The sequence below is a fragment of the Neovison vison genome, chromosome 1 (genome assembly GCF_020171115.1).
Source record: "Neovison vison isolate M4711 chromosome 1, ASM_NN_V1, whole genome shotgun sequence".
NCBI classification, from domain to species: domain Eukaryota; kingdom Metazoa; phylum Chordata; class Mammalia; order Carnivora; family Mustelidae; genus Neogale; species Neogale vison.
The window spans coordinates 22,001,379-22,018,353 of NC_058091.1; the positions used below are offsets into that span (position 1 = coordinate 22,001,379).

Genomic DNA, 16,975 nt, shown 5'->3' on the forward strand with positions numbered 1-16,975 from the left:
CTCTCTTGTTTAGATTGGATACTCTCTGTAGATCTGTCTTTAAGTTCACTGACTATTTGTTGTGTCCTATTCATTCTGCTGCTAAGTCTGTCCACTGAGATTCATTTTTCGGTTCTAAAATGTCCTTTAGGCTCTTTCTATCTCCTGTTTCTTTGCTGAGACTTTCTATTTTTCTGCTGGTCTCAAGATGTACACTCTTATGTCTTGGAGTATTTCTATAATAGTTGCTCTTAAGTTTTTGTCAAATAATTCCAACACCTGTGTTATGCTTTCATTGGCATCTGTTGATTGTCTTTTCCCCATGCCAACTGGGATGTTCCTGATTCTTCCTGTGCTGAACTATTTTGGGTTATATCCTGGACATTTTGTGTATTATATTATGAGACAGTGAGACGTGTTTAAATACTGGTTGAATTCAAGCTTAAATTTCAGCCAGCCTTCTGGGGATTGTGATTTCAATATCAGTCCTATTTTCAAAGGCTTTGTGATTCCCCCCCCCACCGGATCTATCCCACAAGCATGCCACCCGGTGTCTAGTCTGGGAGCCTGTAAAAGCCTGTCCAGTCTGTCACTTTGGTTCCCAAAGCCTTTGATATGCTAACTAGGGTCCGATCCATGCTCCTACAGTTCAGGAGTGCGCCCAGGACTTGATGACCTGCTTTGTGGGGTTGCTTTCCTTTTCCACGATTTCCTTAGTATTACCCAGTTTCCTGTGGTTTCCGAACCTCTGGTTGGAAAGGTTGGGCTTTAGTTACCTCTGCTCTGCCTGTGTTCTGCTCTATACTTCTGGTAACTATGCCTGAGTCTAAGGCCCAGATGTGGGAGAAAGAGAGAAAATATGGGGGGCTCACCCCATCCTCTTGGGGTCACAGCCACAGATCCAATAGTAAGCTGCTTTTTCCTCAGAGTTTTAGGTGCCTGGGGCCCTCTGCTTGGCTTCCAGCACTGCTGTGGGATTGCCCAGGAGTTGGGATGCTAGAATGGCAAAAGGGAAGAAAAAAGACAGGAAAACATGGGGGATTTTCCCCACTCTCCCTGAGCATTAGGAGACCCCTTCCCTGCTGGAGCCTGAATGAGAAGGGCTTCTCCTGATGCTCTGGGTCTGTGCCAGTGCCCACTTCGAGTATGTGGCCACCTTGAGTAGGGACTAGGAGAGATAACCCCAGAAGAAAAAGCAGTGGTGGCCTCCTGCAGCTTCTGTGGTACTTTCAGTTCTGATCTTCCCCTCCAAGCTGCCTGCCAGTATTTACTTTCCAGATTCTTCAAATCACTGCTCCGGGCGTTCTGGCCACGTTTCATTGCTGCGTTTGGGATAAGACACAGGGTGGAGGTGTGCTTACCCGTCTTTACCCTGCACCGAAACTGAGATTCTTTTTTAATTTTTATCTATCTATCTATCTATTTATTTATTTTTGAGATTCTTTTTTCTTTTTTTTTTTTTTTTTAAAGATTTTATTTATTTATTTGAGAGAGAGAGAGCATGAGCGAGGAGAAGGTCAGAGAGAGAAGCAGACTCCCCATGGAGCTGGGAGCCTGATGTGGGACTCAATCCTGGGACTCCAGGATCACGCCCTGAGCCGAAGGCAGTCGTCCAACCAACTGCGCCACCCAGGCGTCCCGAGATTCTTTTTTTTAATGACATTTTTTTGCACGGAGTACCTGAATTTTCAATGTCACCACAACATGTGTACCTGAACTCTGCTCTTTCTGAAACAGTACTAAGTGTGAGAAAAAGGCCCACAAGCATGCCGAGGGGAAGGTGTGGCAGCTGTCACCCCGGGGATGCACAGAGCCCTGAACACTCACCCAGGCCGAGTCCTAAAAGCCGTGATCATCTATGGGCATGACAGAAAGGTGGTGTCCAAGGCTCGCATACTCTCAGCGGCGCCTGGATCTGGGGTTTCTGCCTGGGCACTGTTTTGTGCCTCCCCCCTCCCCCAACCCCACAGCTCCCACAACCCCCTTCTCTCCTAAAAAGGAAGAAACAATTTCCTCCAATCATTGTTTCCTGCCCACTAACAGATGCTCCTCATTAGCACACAATTGCAAAATAAACATGTTTTGCTTGTTTTGGGTCTTTCTCAGAGAAAGCTTAGACTTCCCCTGACATGCTCAGTGGGTCGTTCAGTGTGACTCAAGGACTCACAACCCTGTTCTTATCTATGGGCCCGACCATACAGGCACCAGCATAAGGTTGAGAATCAGTTGTTCGCCATCTCTCCCAACAGAAAATTGCTGGCTCTAAAACCCGTCAGGAACTTACTGGCTGTGGGGAATGTGCATTCTGGGAGTCCCGAAACTTAACAAAAAGATCCCAGACACTGTACCAAATACCCAGCACAATAAACTGACCATTTAAATCACTCATCCTATAAATTCATCCCTAAAGAACTGTAGCATTGAAATACAGAGGAATGGACCATTAAAAAATGGTGGTATGGTCCTTGTTGGACAATTTCTCTGGAGTTCGATGAGGTTATTCATGAATGTGGGGGAAAACTGTGAAGAAGGAAGCTGTTATTCCAGATTTCAACCAAGGAAAGGTTTTGCACCAGGCGGAATCGATGGCTCTCTTTCTGGGTCATGGGTGGGTCTGCTTTTCTTTTTATATATATAGGTAATATACATATATATAGTAAATGCAGCCAGTTTTGCTTGGGGCTGGTGATCTTGATTAAGACATTCCTATTATGCACATAAGTGTAGGCTAGTAGGTAAGAGTATTTTAAAACATTGCTTTGTTTTTTGCGTTATCTTTTCATAGTAAAATCTCAGAATTCAGTTTCTTTGGCTTGAAAAATCTTTTTTTTTTTTCAAGAAACAAATTTAATGCTGAAATAATAAATTATAAAAATATCTGAAAGCCTCATGGCTCTGCTTGTTGTGGTCTCTTTGAGCCAGATCCATTATCTGTGTCCACTGGCTTGGACTGACTCGGTGATCACTTTTTTTTTTTTTTTTAAACCCTGTGGGATGCAGAATCTCAGATGTCTGCAAAATAGCCCCAGAACAACATGAGTTAGCAGTATATATCTTCTGCTGTCTTTAATCTTAATTTTGGGGCAATTTTTTTCTCTGCACTCAAAACATACCAGAGGAAGCCAGCTCACTCTTCAGTGCACGTTGCCTGGAGAAAGTGCCAGAAAAAGCCTTCACAAACAAAGTGGGGGCAGCTTCTTTCCGTCAGAAGTTAGGAACCCTGTCTTCCCTGAGTCACCTGTCTGTGCTGGGGGAGGGGCTCCTTCGTATGAGTGGCCTGATGGTTCAGGGGGCAGGAGCATGCACTGCAAAGGGGTCTAGAGGCCCTTGTCCCTGCAGCGGCTCAAGAAGATGGCTCCTTCTCTGGGGCAGCTCATTGTGTGTGCGGCGTTTGACATTTTAGCCCAGGTACAAGACAGATCAATGCCGAGTGACAGTACAAGCACTCCCTTCTGCTGAAACTGTTCCTTTACCCATCCTCAGAGGGAGCTGGGGTAGCAGACAGGCCAGGGAATCCATGTTTCCACCTCCTGGGAGTGAGGGGGGTAGCATCGTTCTGGCCCCATGCTATTTGGAGCCTATGGGTAACGGCATATGCTGCCGTTGAGGGAATTGTTTGGGGATAAAATCTTTTTTTTTTTTTTTTTTTAAAGAAAAAGGTTTTTTGTTTGGTTTTGTTTTTGCCTTGTTCTATTAAGCACCAGCCATTGGTGTTTTAAGGTGCTCTGAGAATCCCGTCAGCGGGATGTTTGGAAGGACAAATATTGATGTGCGCGCTAGAGAATTAAGACAAATGATAATTGAAAGAGATGATAAAAGCTAGTGGTTTCCTTGGGGAAATAATCACGAACTGCTGTCAGACTGACTCCAATGAGAACATTACTTTATGTGAAATGTTTTTTAAACAGCTCAACCAAAGCATTAAGCCAGATTACTTCTAGGGCGTCTCTTCGCTGTGTGTTTCTATTATCCCTCCACCTGAGGCTTCTCAGCTGAGGGTCACTGTTTCAGCTGCCATGTTGAGCCTCATCGTGGTCAACACTTGGTTGGAAATGAGAAATTCCAGATTGCAATCAGGATCCTGTTTGCGGATCCTGAAGATAATTCTATAGTTTTACCGTGTTCATTCACCCTGTGGGTTCACTGTTACCGATTTGCAAAGTTATTTTTGTGTGTTAGCTCATGTTAAGCAGCTCCTGCAGTGTTTAGGGTGTCTCTTTGTTTTTTTCTTAAAGATTTTATTTATTTATTTGAGAGAGAGAGACAGAGAAAGCATGATGGGAGGAGGGTTAGAGGGAGAAGCAGAGGGAGAAGCCCGATGCAGGACTTGATCCTGAGACTCCAGGATCGTGACCTGAGCTGAAGGCAGTCACTTAACCAACTGAGCCACCCAGGCACCCAGGTGTCTCTTTAATGAAGCCTTTGGGCTTCTTGCGGTGGAGACTGCTTGCCACAGTCTGCATTTGGGCATTTGTGTTGGGGTTATACTTGGGTCCTTCATGTCTTGGTGACCCCTTTTACCCTCTAGAGATATCTGTCAGAGCCCCTCCAGAACTGCATTGCATTTATTGGGTTAAAGCAATTAAATTAAATTATCCTGTTTTAAATTGTAACCTGGCACGAGGCATGAGTGTCCACTGAATGAATAAATGACCCTTGCTCAAGTCTCTTGGCCTCTTTCCAAAGGAAGCAATGCTGGAGACCTTCTATTTGCCTCTCCAGATCCTTTCCACCCTTCTTCTCCTCTTCTGCACCCCCAGAGGCTGACCGAGCATAGCCTCCCTCTTCTCTGCCTTCTCTTGCCTTTGACAGTTAGTGTGGGTATATGATAGGACTTGATGTGCCAGGATTAGCTTTATTCCTTTCTTGAAGGCCTTTTCCATACAGTGTCCCCCTCTGGGTTCCACACATTCCTCTTCCTCCTTGTTCCTTCAGTCTGAGGGTTTGTGAGGGCTCCTTGGGGCTACCGACCATGGGTGTTCCATTATTCCTTACTGGTTTCCTTAAACTCTGCCCACGCCTTTATAAATAGTTTTTCTATTAAATTCTTCTCAAATCAGCCAGCAGGAAGGAGCCCACTGTATCATGTGAGAACTCAGACTGGTATTTGCCTAAGTCACCCAGATGACAAAGCTGGCTCACTAGCTAGCCTCCTCCATCTCTCTTGCATTATTTCAAGTAAACACTCTCTTCTAGGCCAGCCTGCCTCTAAATTAGAATCAAAATAGCAGGGGTCAGCAAACTACAGCCGTGCAGGCCAGATCCTGCCTGCACCCTTTTTCTGTAAATGGAGATTTATTGGAACACAGCCATGACCGTTGGTTTACTCACTGTCTGGAGCTGCTCTGAGCGACAGCGGGAGGCAAGGAATTGCAACAGAAACCGTATGGCCTGCAAAAGCCTAAAGCGCTTGCTGTTTCCCTTTGCTTAGAGAAAGAGTTTACTGCTCCCTGATTTCGAGGGCCAGATGCTGGGGGACACTTAGGAGTGGCTACAGGATGAGAACATGGGAAGTTTTAAACCCCAGGCCTAGACACGTTTGCCCAAAACACGGTCTTGTGGCCACTGGGCAAGGTGCTCCCCCATGTGATGTGAGAAGAAGGTGACCAGACCAAACTGGGAGGTATTTGTATTTAAATGTGCTTATAAGGTCTGATTTCATAATTAGATAATTTCCTGAAAAGAATTGCTCTCCCTAGTGTCTCAGCATTTCCCTGTCCAAGTTACCAGACTGCCCTTCGTGGGACAGCCCAGGTCTTGTTCGTATCTGTGCGACCACTGTTCGGGACAGAGTGACCGATGCTCTGTATTGTTTGATCAAATGGTGACCAGCATCTACTTCAGAGAAGGAAAAAAAGTAGGGCGGGGGGTGGCGGACGGTATTAACTGGGAAGATATATTAATGTTCTTGGGCTTTCTGTGATTAGAGTCTCTGCCGCTCAACCTTCACAGAACAAGACAATGGCTATAAGAAAAGGCTGTGTTCCCAGAAAAGGTGCCCTTCAGGGCTACTGGCTATATCATTTGTGGGGTTCAGTGCAAAATGAAAATGTGATGCTCCTTGTTCGAAATTATTAAAGAACTTCCAGACAGTGTCTGCAGAGCACTGAGCCCAGCGGCGGCCCCTTGAAGATGGCACAGGTCACAAGCCCAGGCCTCCTGGGCTTGAGAAAGCGGCAGCCTGTAGGAGATCAGTGAGGATTCCTTAAGTCTGGGGAACGGCAGGGTGCTCAGCTACCACAAGAGGGGTTTTCCTAGAGATGGGGAGTGGCTCTGTGACCTACAAAAGCCCCAGTGGGGAGAGCCTGATGGGGTCAAGTGGAGTTTGCTCTGAATCAGAAGTCAGATGTCCCCAGGCTTTTGCAGTCTTTTGCTTAACCCAGTAGCTGGGCTTTCTCGGGCCCTGTTTGCTTCCCTGTGACTGACATGACATTAATGACGGCAGCTCCAACCCAGGTACCCTCAGCCTGTGCTCAGACGCGATCATTTGACAGAAGCGACCGCACAGCTGTGCTGATATCCCGTGTCCTTGTCACCCCAACCCCAAGCTCCGCCACCCTTCACACATGGGCCTGTTTTCTGTCTTTCGCAGGGTCCCCGGTGGCACATAGATCTGCAGCCGTGGGCGGGCCCTGCTCAGTCCCTGGATGAAGAGGTCTTGAGGTTCCTGAGCTACATCAGCACCCCTCAGGTTGTATTCCGGGTGCAGGCGGGTTGGGAAACACAGAAAGATACCGAGCAGCCCCCTTTAAAAAGGACTTGGATCAGCGAGGGGGTGGGGAGTCTCCCGGGGACCCCTGGGAGGGACTCGTTAGGGACAGAGTCTTTGAGGCTTTGCTGCTTAAACTTACCACTTACTCAGCGGCAGATAAGATGCCTTCCATTTGCCTCAGCATCTTCTGCCTTCCAGGGCTGTCCTCATCTTGAAATGCTTTAATGATTCATTCCAATGTGTTTTAAAGATCCACTTCTGGCAACTGCTCTGCAAAGGCATTCGAAGCAAAAGATTCATGCCCGTGAGTAGGCAGTCAAGTGTGTCACAAAACAAACCCATCATCCGGAGGTTCAAGTTCCATTTTGTATTTGGAGGAATCTGCCTTTTCGCTTTGCTCCCACAGGTGCTTGGCGGACCGAGCCCCGCTAGGCCAGAGAGCCCAGGAGATGATGCAGGCTGAGAAGCTCTCCTGTTCAAATGCTCTCAGTTCTCAGGGGACGGAAAATCCTGAGGGAGCATCGGCCTTTACCGTGGTCATTTAACACCCTGTGGCAGCGCCAGCCAGGGCTGAGTCCATGCCCCCAGCAAGGAAAGGGACTGTCCACTCAGCAGAGTCTAAGGCTCTTGATGAGCAAAGCAGGGGATTCGGTCCTCAAGTAGCCTGATCCTGGGGACAGAGACACTAGAGAAGATCAAGGCCCGAGGGATACTTCGCCCTGAGCTGAGCTGAGCTGAGCTGAGAGGTGTTAGGAAATTAGGAACTCGCACTGCCTGGAATGGGCCTCGGTCCCCTGGGAAGGTGCCCTGGGGGCCTGGTGTGGCCCTGGAGGTCCTGGGCTCTGTTTATGTCCCTTCGGCCCACTGGTTCTGGGCATCCCACTTGTCCCCCAACACCTTCCTGGCAGCAGAGCCCATTTTTCATCTGTGGAAAGAACATGTTTCTACATCTTTAGAAGGCTACTTTAGGGGTAAAAGAAAGTCCCATTTTTCATGTAATGCAGTCAGACAATTGGATCTTAATATCTGTCACCTAGACATGGAAGTAAAAGCTTGTTGAATTAATCATCAGTTATGTAGGATGATAAATTTGATCCCCGTGCTTTACATAATTTCATCTTATTTTGCTGCTGCAAATTCATTTGGTGGACTTTCATAGGCTTAATTAAAATGTTGAAATTTTAATTTTATGGTTTGGTTTCTACAGGAAGGACATGAAGTCTTTGACTTTAAGAAGCCCTTAAGGCACCAGAGAAAAATGCAAGGTGTTAACTTTATGAGTTGGATTTGAGAACTGTGGACCTGCCACCCCCCAAATGAAGTGACCAAGTAAAAGTCTCCAAATCCCATTTTATATGTATTTCAGGTTAATGTTCTATAACTTATAAAAGGCATGAAAGGGTTATTTCAAGCCCCTCTTGGATTTTTCCCATGAGTTCCACGTTGAGAGGAGAAAAATTTTGAAGGGAAAAGAAAAATATCCTACAAGGTAGCCTGATGTGACCCTGGGCAATTTATTTTGCTTCTCTGGCTCTCACTGTTCTGATCTTGAAAAGGAAAAGAGTTATTAAATTATTTCTTAGGTTTCTCCCAGTTCTCTGAGCTTATAGTTTGCCAAGAGTAGCAAAGGATTGTTATTGACTAAGTGTTTTTGAGCACCTACTTCATGCCAGGCCCTGGGAATACAGTCTCTGACCTTAAGCAGCTGAGAACTAGTTGGGAAGGTAGTTAAATGGATGCATTATTCAGATTGATGAGCACAACAAGAAAGATCTGGGTGTTGGAGCGCACTAGAAGGATTTTCATCCTCCAGAGAAACTGAGATAAAGTTCTAGGCCTCACAGTGGTTTTGCAATTAGGGGTTGTTTTGCCCAGGTGGGGTCCTATGTTTTTTTGGACTTCTAGGTCCCTGGGAAGCCAGCAAGTGGGAGCTCATCAGAGATGACAGGAGCTCATTCTTTCAGGATATTTTGCTAAACAGCGGTCCCTCCCCCTCTCTACGTAATGCAGAGGGTTGTTTTTTGTTTGTTTTGTTTTGGGGTTTTTTGGGCTGTTTTGGGGCTTAGGCTTTGTTAAGACTCCTCTTGACAACGAAAGCCTACAAAACTGGAAGAATATTAGAGTCGCCGTTCTCCCAAATTTCCACAGTTAGCAGTCGTGAGTCATAATGGGCCAGGGAGGAAAAAACCCTCTGAAGGTCTTAAAGCAAATTCCACCCCCATCCTCTTATGCTGCTTTTTAAAATTAAAGAAAAAAAAAATCTCCCTCAAATCTGTGTTCAAGCTTGCACAGCAAGGCCCAACATTTGCTCTGTTTGTCACTGATGCATTCATTCCTGAAGTCAGCAGGTATTTGTCAAACCCCTGTTCGGTGGCCAGTAGTGACTAGGGCGGGCAAGCTGAATCGCATACCCCCACGTACTGGCCGACCAGCTAGGGTGCACGAGGGTTGTGTGTTCTCTGACGGGGTGAGGAGATGGCTGGGGGAGCTTCCCCGGGCAGGGGAGCTTGGAAATAGAAGCACAGGGCGGGGGACAGCGTGACATCAGACTGCAATGTGCTGGCACCCCGTGGACTTGCACATTGCGGTGGCCCTGGTGGCACAAGACACCTGGGGACCTGAAGTTTCAAGGAAACACCAGAGGACGAGATGTTTGGCGCCATGTGCACAACATCGACCCCAGTTTAGTTAGGTATCGTTTTCTTTTTCTTTTTCTTTTTTTTTAATTTTTTTTTTTTAAGATTTTATTTATTTATTTGACAGACAGAGATCACAAGTAGGCAGAGAGGCAGGCAGAGAGAGAGGAGGAAGCAGGTTCCCCGCTGAGCAGAGAGCCTGATGTGGGGCTCGATCCCAGGACCCTGAGACCATGACCCGAGCCGAAGGCAGAGGCTTTAACCCACTGAGCCACCCAGGCACCCCTAGGTATCGTTTTCTAATGTCAAAGACCAGCAGGACATCTCTGAGTTCTGGAGTTGATGAGACGCTGCTGCTAACAAGAAATGGTTAAATCATAAACACAGTCCTCTGTTCTAAGGGAAGGCTCCAGATCCAGCTTTTGTTGGCCACCCCCAAACCATATGCCTCTAGGAAGCAGGCCTTGCAGCACAAAATTAAGCAACAGTTGCTGTTTTTAAAAAGAAAAAATAGATTTTAAAACATTAGCTATCTGTCTAGCTATCGTCTGTCTGTCCATCCATCCATCCATCCATCCATCTAACCATCTACCCATCTGTCTATTTGTGAGAATAACATAAAAATCCAAGTCCTGGAGATGCAAACTTTACAACTATAACAATCATATCTATTATATTTACTGCTACACACATACACCCTGGGATAAAAGGAACAAAAATACCACGCTTTCCTTAAATTTTGCTTTTCAAAATAATGGTATTGCATATACATACAGTTGATCACTGAAGTGATTCTGCCAGAAGTTCCCAAATTTTAAAGGCTACCTTTGCCAGATTCTACTTAGGCATTGCCGGATAGTCTGTTCCATCTTTTGGGATACCAGAAGAAAGGAGAGTAAACTAGTCCCTTTAAGGGGTGCCTGGCTGGCTCAGTTGGTGAAACATGTGACTCTCGATCTTGGGGTTGTGAGTTCGAGCCCCACATTGAATGGAGAGATAAAAAAAAAAAAAACCAACTAAGGAAATAAATAATCTTAAAAAAATAAATGAATCCCTTTAAGTTAAATAGCTAAAATGCATTTCAGAAACTGTTTTTTCCTGCAGTCTCTTATCCTTTGTGCAGGCCTAATTTGCTAAAATTACAAGGGGAATTAGAAGGAAAGAACGTAAGTTACTGGAGTTGGAACTTAGCTAGGAGTTACTGGCCTTGATTATTTTGCTTGCAAGAGTTTATTGAAGCCCTGGCCATAAATCTTAACGAGAACGTTTGAAAAATCAATATTTAATTAATTTTTAGGAGCTGAATTTTACCGATTCCTCCTGGTTGTTTTCAAAAGCCAATGTCTACAGGTGAGATGGTTAATAAATGGCCAAAATGGAAAACACTCCTGTGTTACATTTTTGAGCTAGGAGAGGAAAGGTCAACATTAGCAGAGAGACTGAACGGAGAAGAATGTCTTTCCAATAGGGTAGATCTGTGCAAGACGAAATCCGCGGAAGAAGAAACGCTTGAAGTGTCACCTTTAATAGAATGAAACTCTCCTCCCCAACATCGAAAGGAAGGGCTGCTGAACCTCAAAGCCCTGAACATTGACCCTTATTATTTATCTGGTTCCTGGAGGCCTTGCCCTAAGTGTCATTGCCTGCCTTACTGGCTTTTTGCTGGGGGTAGGTTTGGAGAGGTTGCTGTTTTCTTTTTAAAAGCACTGGCCCAAGTGTATCCTCCTCCCTGAGTTTGCTAAGGCACAGGTGAGGCCGGGCTGGACCATTTCAGTGGGGCTTTACACAAGGGCATCTGTAAACTCCCAGGACCACCGGCAGAAGCATGGCTTGGAGGAGTGTATTAAAATGCATGTTCCCAGGCCTCTACCTCAAGGATTCGGACTTTATGGATCCGTAGTGGGACTCAGAACTCTGGATTTGCAAGTACCTCCTGGGTCCAGCAGGATGTAGGCGGACCACACCTTGGGAAACACAGCGGGAAAGGTGAGACTTCAGTGTCAGTGGGGTTAGGAGGCAGTTGGGAACAAGAACCTGTGAGTGTCCATACCCTGTTCTGATTAAGAAGGTTCTTAGGGAAGAGTACACACAAAGAAACGGGAATCATCAAGCCGCTTTGATGAAAGTACTCTAGGAGGCTGCCCTAGAACAAATGGGACAGGCTTAGGAGGTCTGGCTGTGCTCTGGGGCCTACATAGCTGCCCAAATGGCTGTGTATGGGGGGCAGAGCATGTGGCAGAGGGACAGTGCCGATGTTTAAGGCACTGTAACCCGCCCACTAGTAAGAGGGGCCCAGTGAACACATTGAACGTCGATTAATTAGATTAGCAGTTCTTCCTCCCTTGCTGGGTGAGTGGGGCCTAGGCAGTGGGCAGGCGGAGGCATAATTTCCACTTATCTGTGGGAGGACAGAAGGAAATGAATTGTACACATTAACACGCTGATGCACCCACTTAATCAACGTATTCTGTAATAGTTACTCGAGAGAAGATTTGATTCCACTGTTATTATTTTTTCCCTTTAAAGAGTGATAAGACCTCAGTTGAGAGAAAAGAATGCATCTACAGGGTTTCACATTTCAAGCTTCCCTCTAAAATGTCCAGATCCTAGCAATGGACTCTCTCCTTTATCTCTGATAAATAGTGCCGGATGATTTTGTCAGGTCAGCAGCCCTAGGTGACGGCAGGATCAGGGAGATGCCGCGTGCATTGAATAGGCTACGTATATATAAGATTTTCAGATTAGAATTTCGGAAGCTCCATTAAATAAAAGAATTGGGCAAACTTAGAGTATCTTCTTCAGAAGAAAATAAGTTGCTGTTCTGTTTTCCAGTGAATCAGAGCAAGGAGCCCGAGAACATCCTTGGCTCATGCAGTGCTCTGTTGTCCGTGATGTGACAGCCAGAGCTGCTGCCCGATTCATGGAGCACGATGGTGATGATGGGCGTTCGGAGGGGTTCAGGGGAAAACTGATGCTTGTAACATCATATGGACCCCAGAAGAATATCTTGGCCACAGAACCTGCTTCCTTTGGTTCCAGCAGCCTCCATCATGCACACTGTGCCAGCCTTAAACAGAAATCAGAATTCCTTATTATACAGTATATTTGTTTTATATGCATTTGAAATCAGAGACTTGCTTCTGCTTGATTTAGATACATGTTCCCTTTGATTTCCTTATCTAATTTTGATAGATGAGCTAAAAGAAGTGCTTTGGTGAGCTCAGGCAGAGCTTCCTTCCTGCGTGGGGCTCTTGCTCTTCTTCCCTAGGAGGAAAGTCATTTGTATAGTGTTTCACGAAGAATATGGTTTGGGGAGCAGGGACGACAAATGGATCTCACTTGACCCTTGATCAGCTGTTTACCTGGGATAGTGCATGCTATCTTTCTGGACCACGGTGGTCCCAGCTTATCTTCCTGAGACAAGGAATTGATAATCTATATCCTTCTGAGACCTGTGCCCACAATCATATCTCACAACTTCCTGTGGGAACATTGAGGGTTACAGACCTCTGTGTTTTGCCAGCACCGTTCTCCTTGTCTGGAATGCCCTCCTTGGTCTCAGATTCTTGGTCAACTTCTGTTCATCCTCCAAGGCTAACACACCTCTGCAAAGCCTTCCCAGACCCCTCCTCTCTGCCACCTTTGCTCCTGACTTGGTCTGTCTTGCGTACTCTGTGCTATATATGGCTACAGTAGTCCTTAACTTCCCTTCGAACCTACTTATAGTCTCCACAAGGCTCCTTCTAATCCAATATTTGGAGTTCCTCTGAATATTTGGTGCAGTCTTGTGTTTCCCCAAGGAGAGGAGTAGTTAGCAGTGGAGAAGGACATAATTCTCCTATTACAGCTTTCAGGGACTGGGGAAGCATAACTCCCTACCTGCCATTTATCATCCAATGCTTTAAATTATTCATATTGATTTCCGATCCTTACAGATTGCATGCAATCACATGAGCACAGACAGCCTAGCTACTGACGCCAGCCCTGCAAAGAAGCCCTGGTCAGTCTGTCTTGATGACAGGTTTGGCTTAGCGCATCAAATCCACAACAAGCAATGCCGCCTCTACTCTTTAGGGTAAGTGCCTTTTATAGCGGAAGAACACAAAACACTCCTGCGAGTGGTGAAGGCTTTCTCGGCAACACAGAGTTACCCATGGTCAACAGGTGCTTGGCTTTGCCTCCTGCCATCGTTTCAGACCCCGCTGGCTGTCATGTAACTGTGAGCACTGCCCTTGTGGGTCACCGGAAGTGGCTGGGGCCATTTTCTCTCCCATGACCTACACTTAGTTGGTAAGTTGGCAACTTCAATTTTCAGCATGATGAGGATGGTCCTCTTGGTGAAGCCAATGATTTCCAGCTAGAATTACAGCATCCTTATTACAAAGAGAGTATTAAGAATTAAGAGAAGGAAGAGCGGGCATATTGGGAATTCTATACATACTTAGGATGAGTGACCCAAGATGAATGGTTTCACTGTTGGATTTTTATGTTTTGTGCCCATGGTAAATCCATGTGTACTTTGCATTAAAAAAAGAAAGAAAAGGGAATTCTTGTGAAAACAGTGTGATTTTGTCAAAACTGTGGGAAATATTAATATTCCAGTATTTAGGCCGAAAGTGACCTAAATACACAAATGGTTTTGGAGAGTTTTCTATAAAAGGACAAATAGAAAGTAATGAGACTATTTCACCAATTACAGCAGTACTCACATCCAGACCTGAACTTACAAATATGTGTCTCAGAAAAAAAAAAAAGGGCAGAAAAGAGTTATTTTTATTGGGGACACCCTATTCCACAGACTCTCTGTGGAAGCTGTGTGATGAGGTTCTTAGGCAGGACAGCTGACGTCCATTACAGAAGTGCTGGGGACCTTAACAGGTGTCTTGTGCTTTCTTTTCACTGATAGAATTCATCACTTCTGTGATTCACATTCAGGCACATGAATAACAACTGTCCATGTGAATCCTAGATGAGGGGGTTGGGTGGGGGTTGGGTCTACATTTGTGTATGTGCCCAGAGGATCACCATCGATGTCAAACTCTACCAAACAAGAATTCTTAGTTGCAGTCATTGTGGACTTTTTGTAAAAACGAAAGTTTCAAGTAAGAGTTTCAGGATAGTGGAAATGTTCTTCTATGGCTTCAATGAAGTCTGTATTAGGGGGGCTTCGTACACACAGTAGGCACTCAATACATGTTTGCAACATAAATGATTGCACCAGATAAGAAGACTAGGGAGAGACGCTGGTTATGCTGTGATTTAAACCAGGAGGCTAAGGTTTAGGAAATTAGTTCCTCAGCCATTAGAACAGAAGGGAGCCTACCAGCTTTGCTTCTAGCTTATAGAAAGAATGGGAGTTTTGACAGTAGATTTTATTTTCTATCATGTTAAAAATGCATGAAAGTAGGTCATAAAAATAATTTCATAGTACCACATGCAAATTGGAGAGCTCAGCTTGGTCCTGTTTTCTTGCTCTGAACTGCCTTTATATTTTACATATTATTTTACACCCTGGAATAATCTCATTTAAAGCATATCCCTGAGTAAAATGAGAACTGGGAAAGCTGTTGAGGGGAGAGAGCTTTAAAATTCCTTTTTTGCTTTCTAATACTTCAGAGCCATTTGATAAGAGAATCCTGCTCTAAGATTTCAGATGACTTCATGTAAAAAGGTAGTTTCTTACTTCCATTGAAATGCTCACTGTTCAAGCTCAGCTTCCTAAAGAGCAGATAGGGACAGTTGAATTCTTCAGAGAACAGACGTGACTAGATGATAAGGGCCAACTTTGACTCAAAACCGAAAAATGCTTAATTGAAGACTGGAAATTAAAGAAAATATTTCCGATGGGTAAAGGAAGGATGCTTTGGGTTGTGGATGAACAAGGAGGGTTGCCCTGTGACTCAGGACAGGGTCAGGATAAGCCTATTCCCTTTGCAGGTGGATTGCTCGTCTGGAGGCAGGTAAATGGCCCGCTGACATTTCAGTTGATGCTGAGGGAAGACAGAGACCCAGACCAGAAGTGGCGGTCCTGAAATGAGGCTCAAGAACAGGGAATGTGGGCCCTGGGTTCTCGGGGTTTGGGAGGATGGGGGCAGTTGTGAGATGGCAGGGAGGGCAGGGGGCAGGTGGGTCATGGGGCCCCCACACCAGGCCAGTTTGTGCTCTGGGCCCCTGGGCTGTGGCAAGACCATGTCACTGCTGTGCCCCGTCATTCCTGGCACACCGAGGATGGCAGATAAAGCCACAGCTAGGGGTCGCCTTCCTAGACAGGGAGAAAGGGATCTGAGCACAGAGGACCAGAAGACAAGGGCTGCACGCCTTTCCTCCATCCGAAGAACTAGAGGAGGAATCAAGTTCACCTTGTCTCGGAGTCTGGAACATCTTTACTAGGAGTCAGACCTTTTTTTTTTCTGCAGCTAATGTAAAAGCATTTCTCTGGGAGAGTGTGTGTACTCTGGGTGAAGCTCAGCTGAGAATTAAAATCGGATCCTTTTTAACTTTGAAATGGGGGTAGAAGAGACCAGTTAAGATAGGGGAAGGTGATGTACAGGAAGGTTATGTCCCCAGAAGGGGGAGGAGAAGAGGAAGGAGGGGCTGTGGATTTAGGTGCTCAAGTCGTCTGCCTGACCTCTTCAGCTGGGGGCTGCCCGGAGCGTCTTCTGTGTGAGGGGGAAGGTGCGGGTGGGGTGGGAGGGGGTGATAGCTAAAGCGAGTGGGGGAAAATCACCTATTTTATCCTGCCTGTCAAAGACTGTTATTTCAGGGGTAGACGTGAACGTGGAAGAGGGAACTTGAGAAGGGATCGTGCATAAGTCCATCTTTTTATTTTTATTTTTTAAATTTTTTATTTTTTAAATATTTTATTTATTTATTTGACAGAGATCACAAGTAGGCAGAGAGGCAGGTGTGTGGGGGGGAGCAGGTTCCCTGCTGGGCAGAGAGCCCAATGCGGGGCTCATTCCTAGGACCCTGGGATCATGAGGAAAGCAGAGGCTTTAACCCACTGAGCCACCCAGGTGCCCCAGTCCATGTTTTTAATCTCTTCTTTAGTTCTCTGGTAGGTGGCACCATTTGGTTTCAAGGCATAAATTCTCAGCATGAGACAGAAGAATGGTAGATGACACGTGGTTAGGCAACAACCGGTGTCTTGGGTGGGAAATCTGGGACTTCCGGGCGCCATGAGCATTTCACGAGGAATGACCGAGATCCAGAGCCAAACCTTTTCAACTTGTAGGAGTTCAATTAACACAGCCGGCGCTCTGCTGTAGATGAATGAGGAATCAGAAAATCATGGACCCAAGGGTCCTTTTACATAATTTCTTCCCTAATCACCACCTCCCGCCCCATGAAATTTTAATGGCATAGATAAATTGTATATCTGTTTGTGTAATGTATGTATCTGTGCCTTCCATGTAAAAAGGGGAGGTTTTTTTGGCTCCCAAGAATGGGTTTTTGCCCCCTTAGGGGTGATATCATCCCTGTTGAGAATATATGTTTTAGATGAAATCGTGGCATTTTATGAAATGTTATTTAACAAAACTAATAATTATAACATGTTTTTATCCACTATTCAGTGTTATTTATGCTCCAAAAAACTTATTCACCCCCTTCTAGTAGCTGCCAGTTTATAGATCTAATCATAATCACC

The 16,975-nt window shown here is 45.6% G+C and overlaps 1 protein-coding gene across 1 annotated transcript in view; it reads left to right on the plus strand.

Moving 5' to 3' along the window:
• The window catches only part of METTL24 (methyltransferase like 24), a 98,671-nt gene that overhangs the window by 27,486 nt on the left and 54,210 nt on the right, over positions 1–16,975 (plus strand). Inside the window, exons 2-3 of the mRNA XM_044244425.1 lie at positions 6,572–6,670; positions 13,263–13,402. Of these exons, the coding sequence (XP_044100360.1) occupies positions 6,572–6,670; positions 13,263–13,402 (239 nt within the window). The remainder of the gene's footprint in view (positions 1–6,571; positions 6,671–13,262; positions 13,403–16,975) is intronic.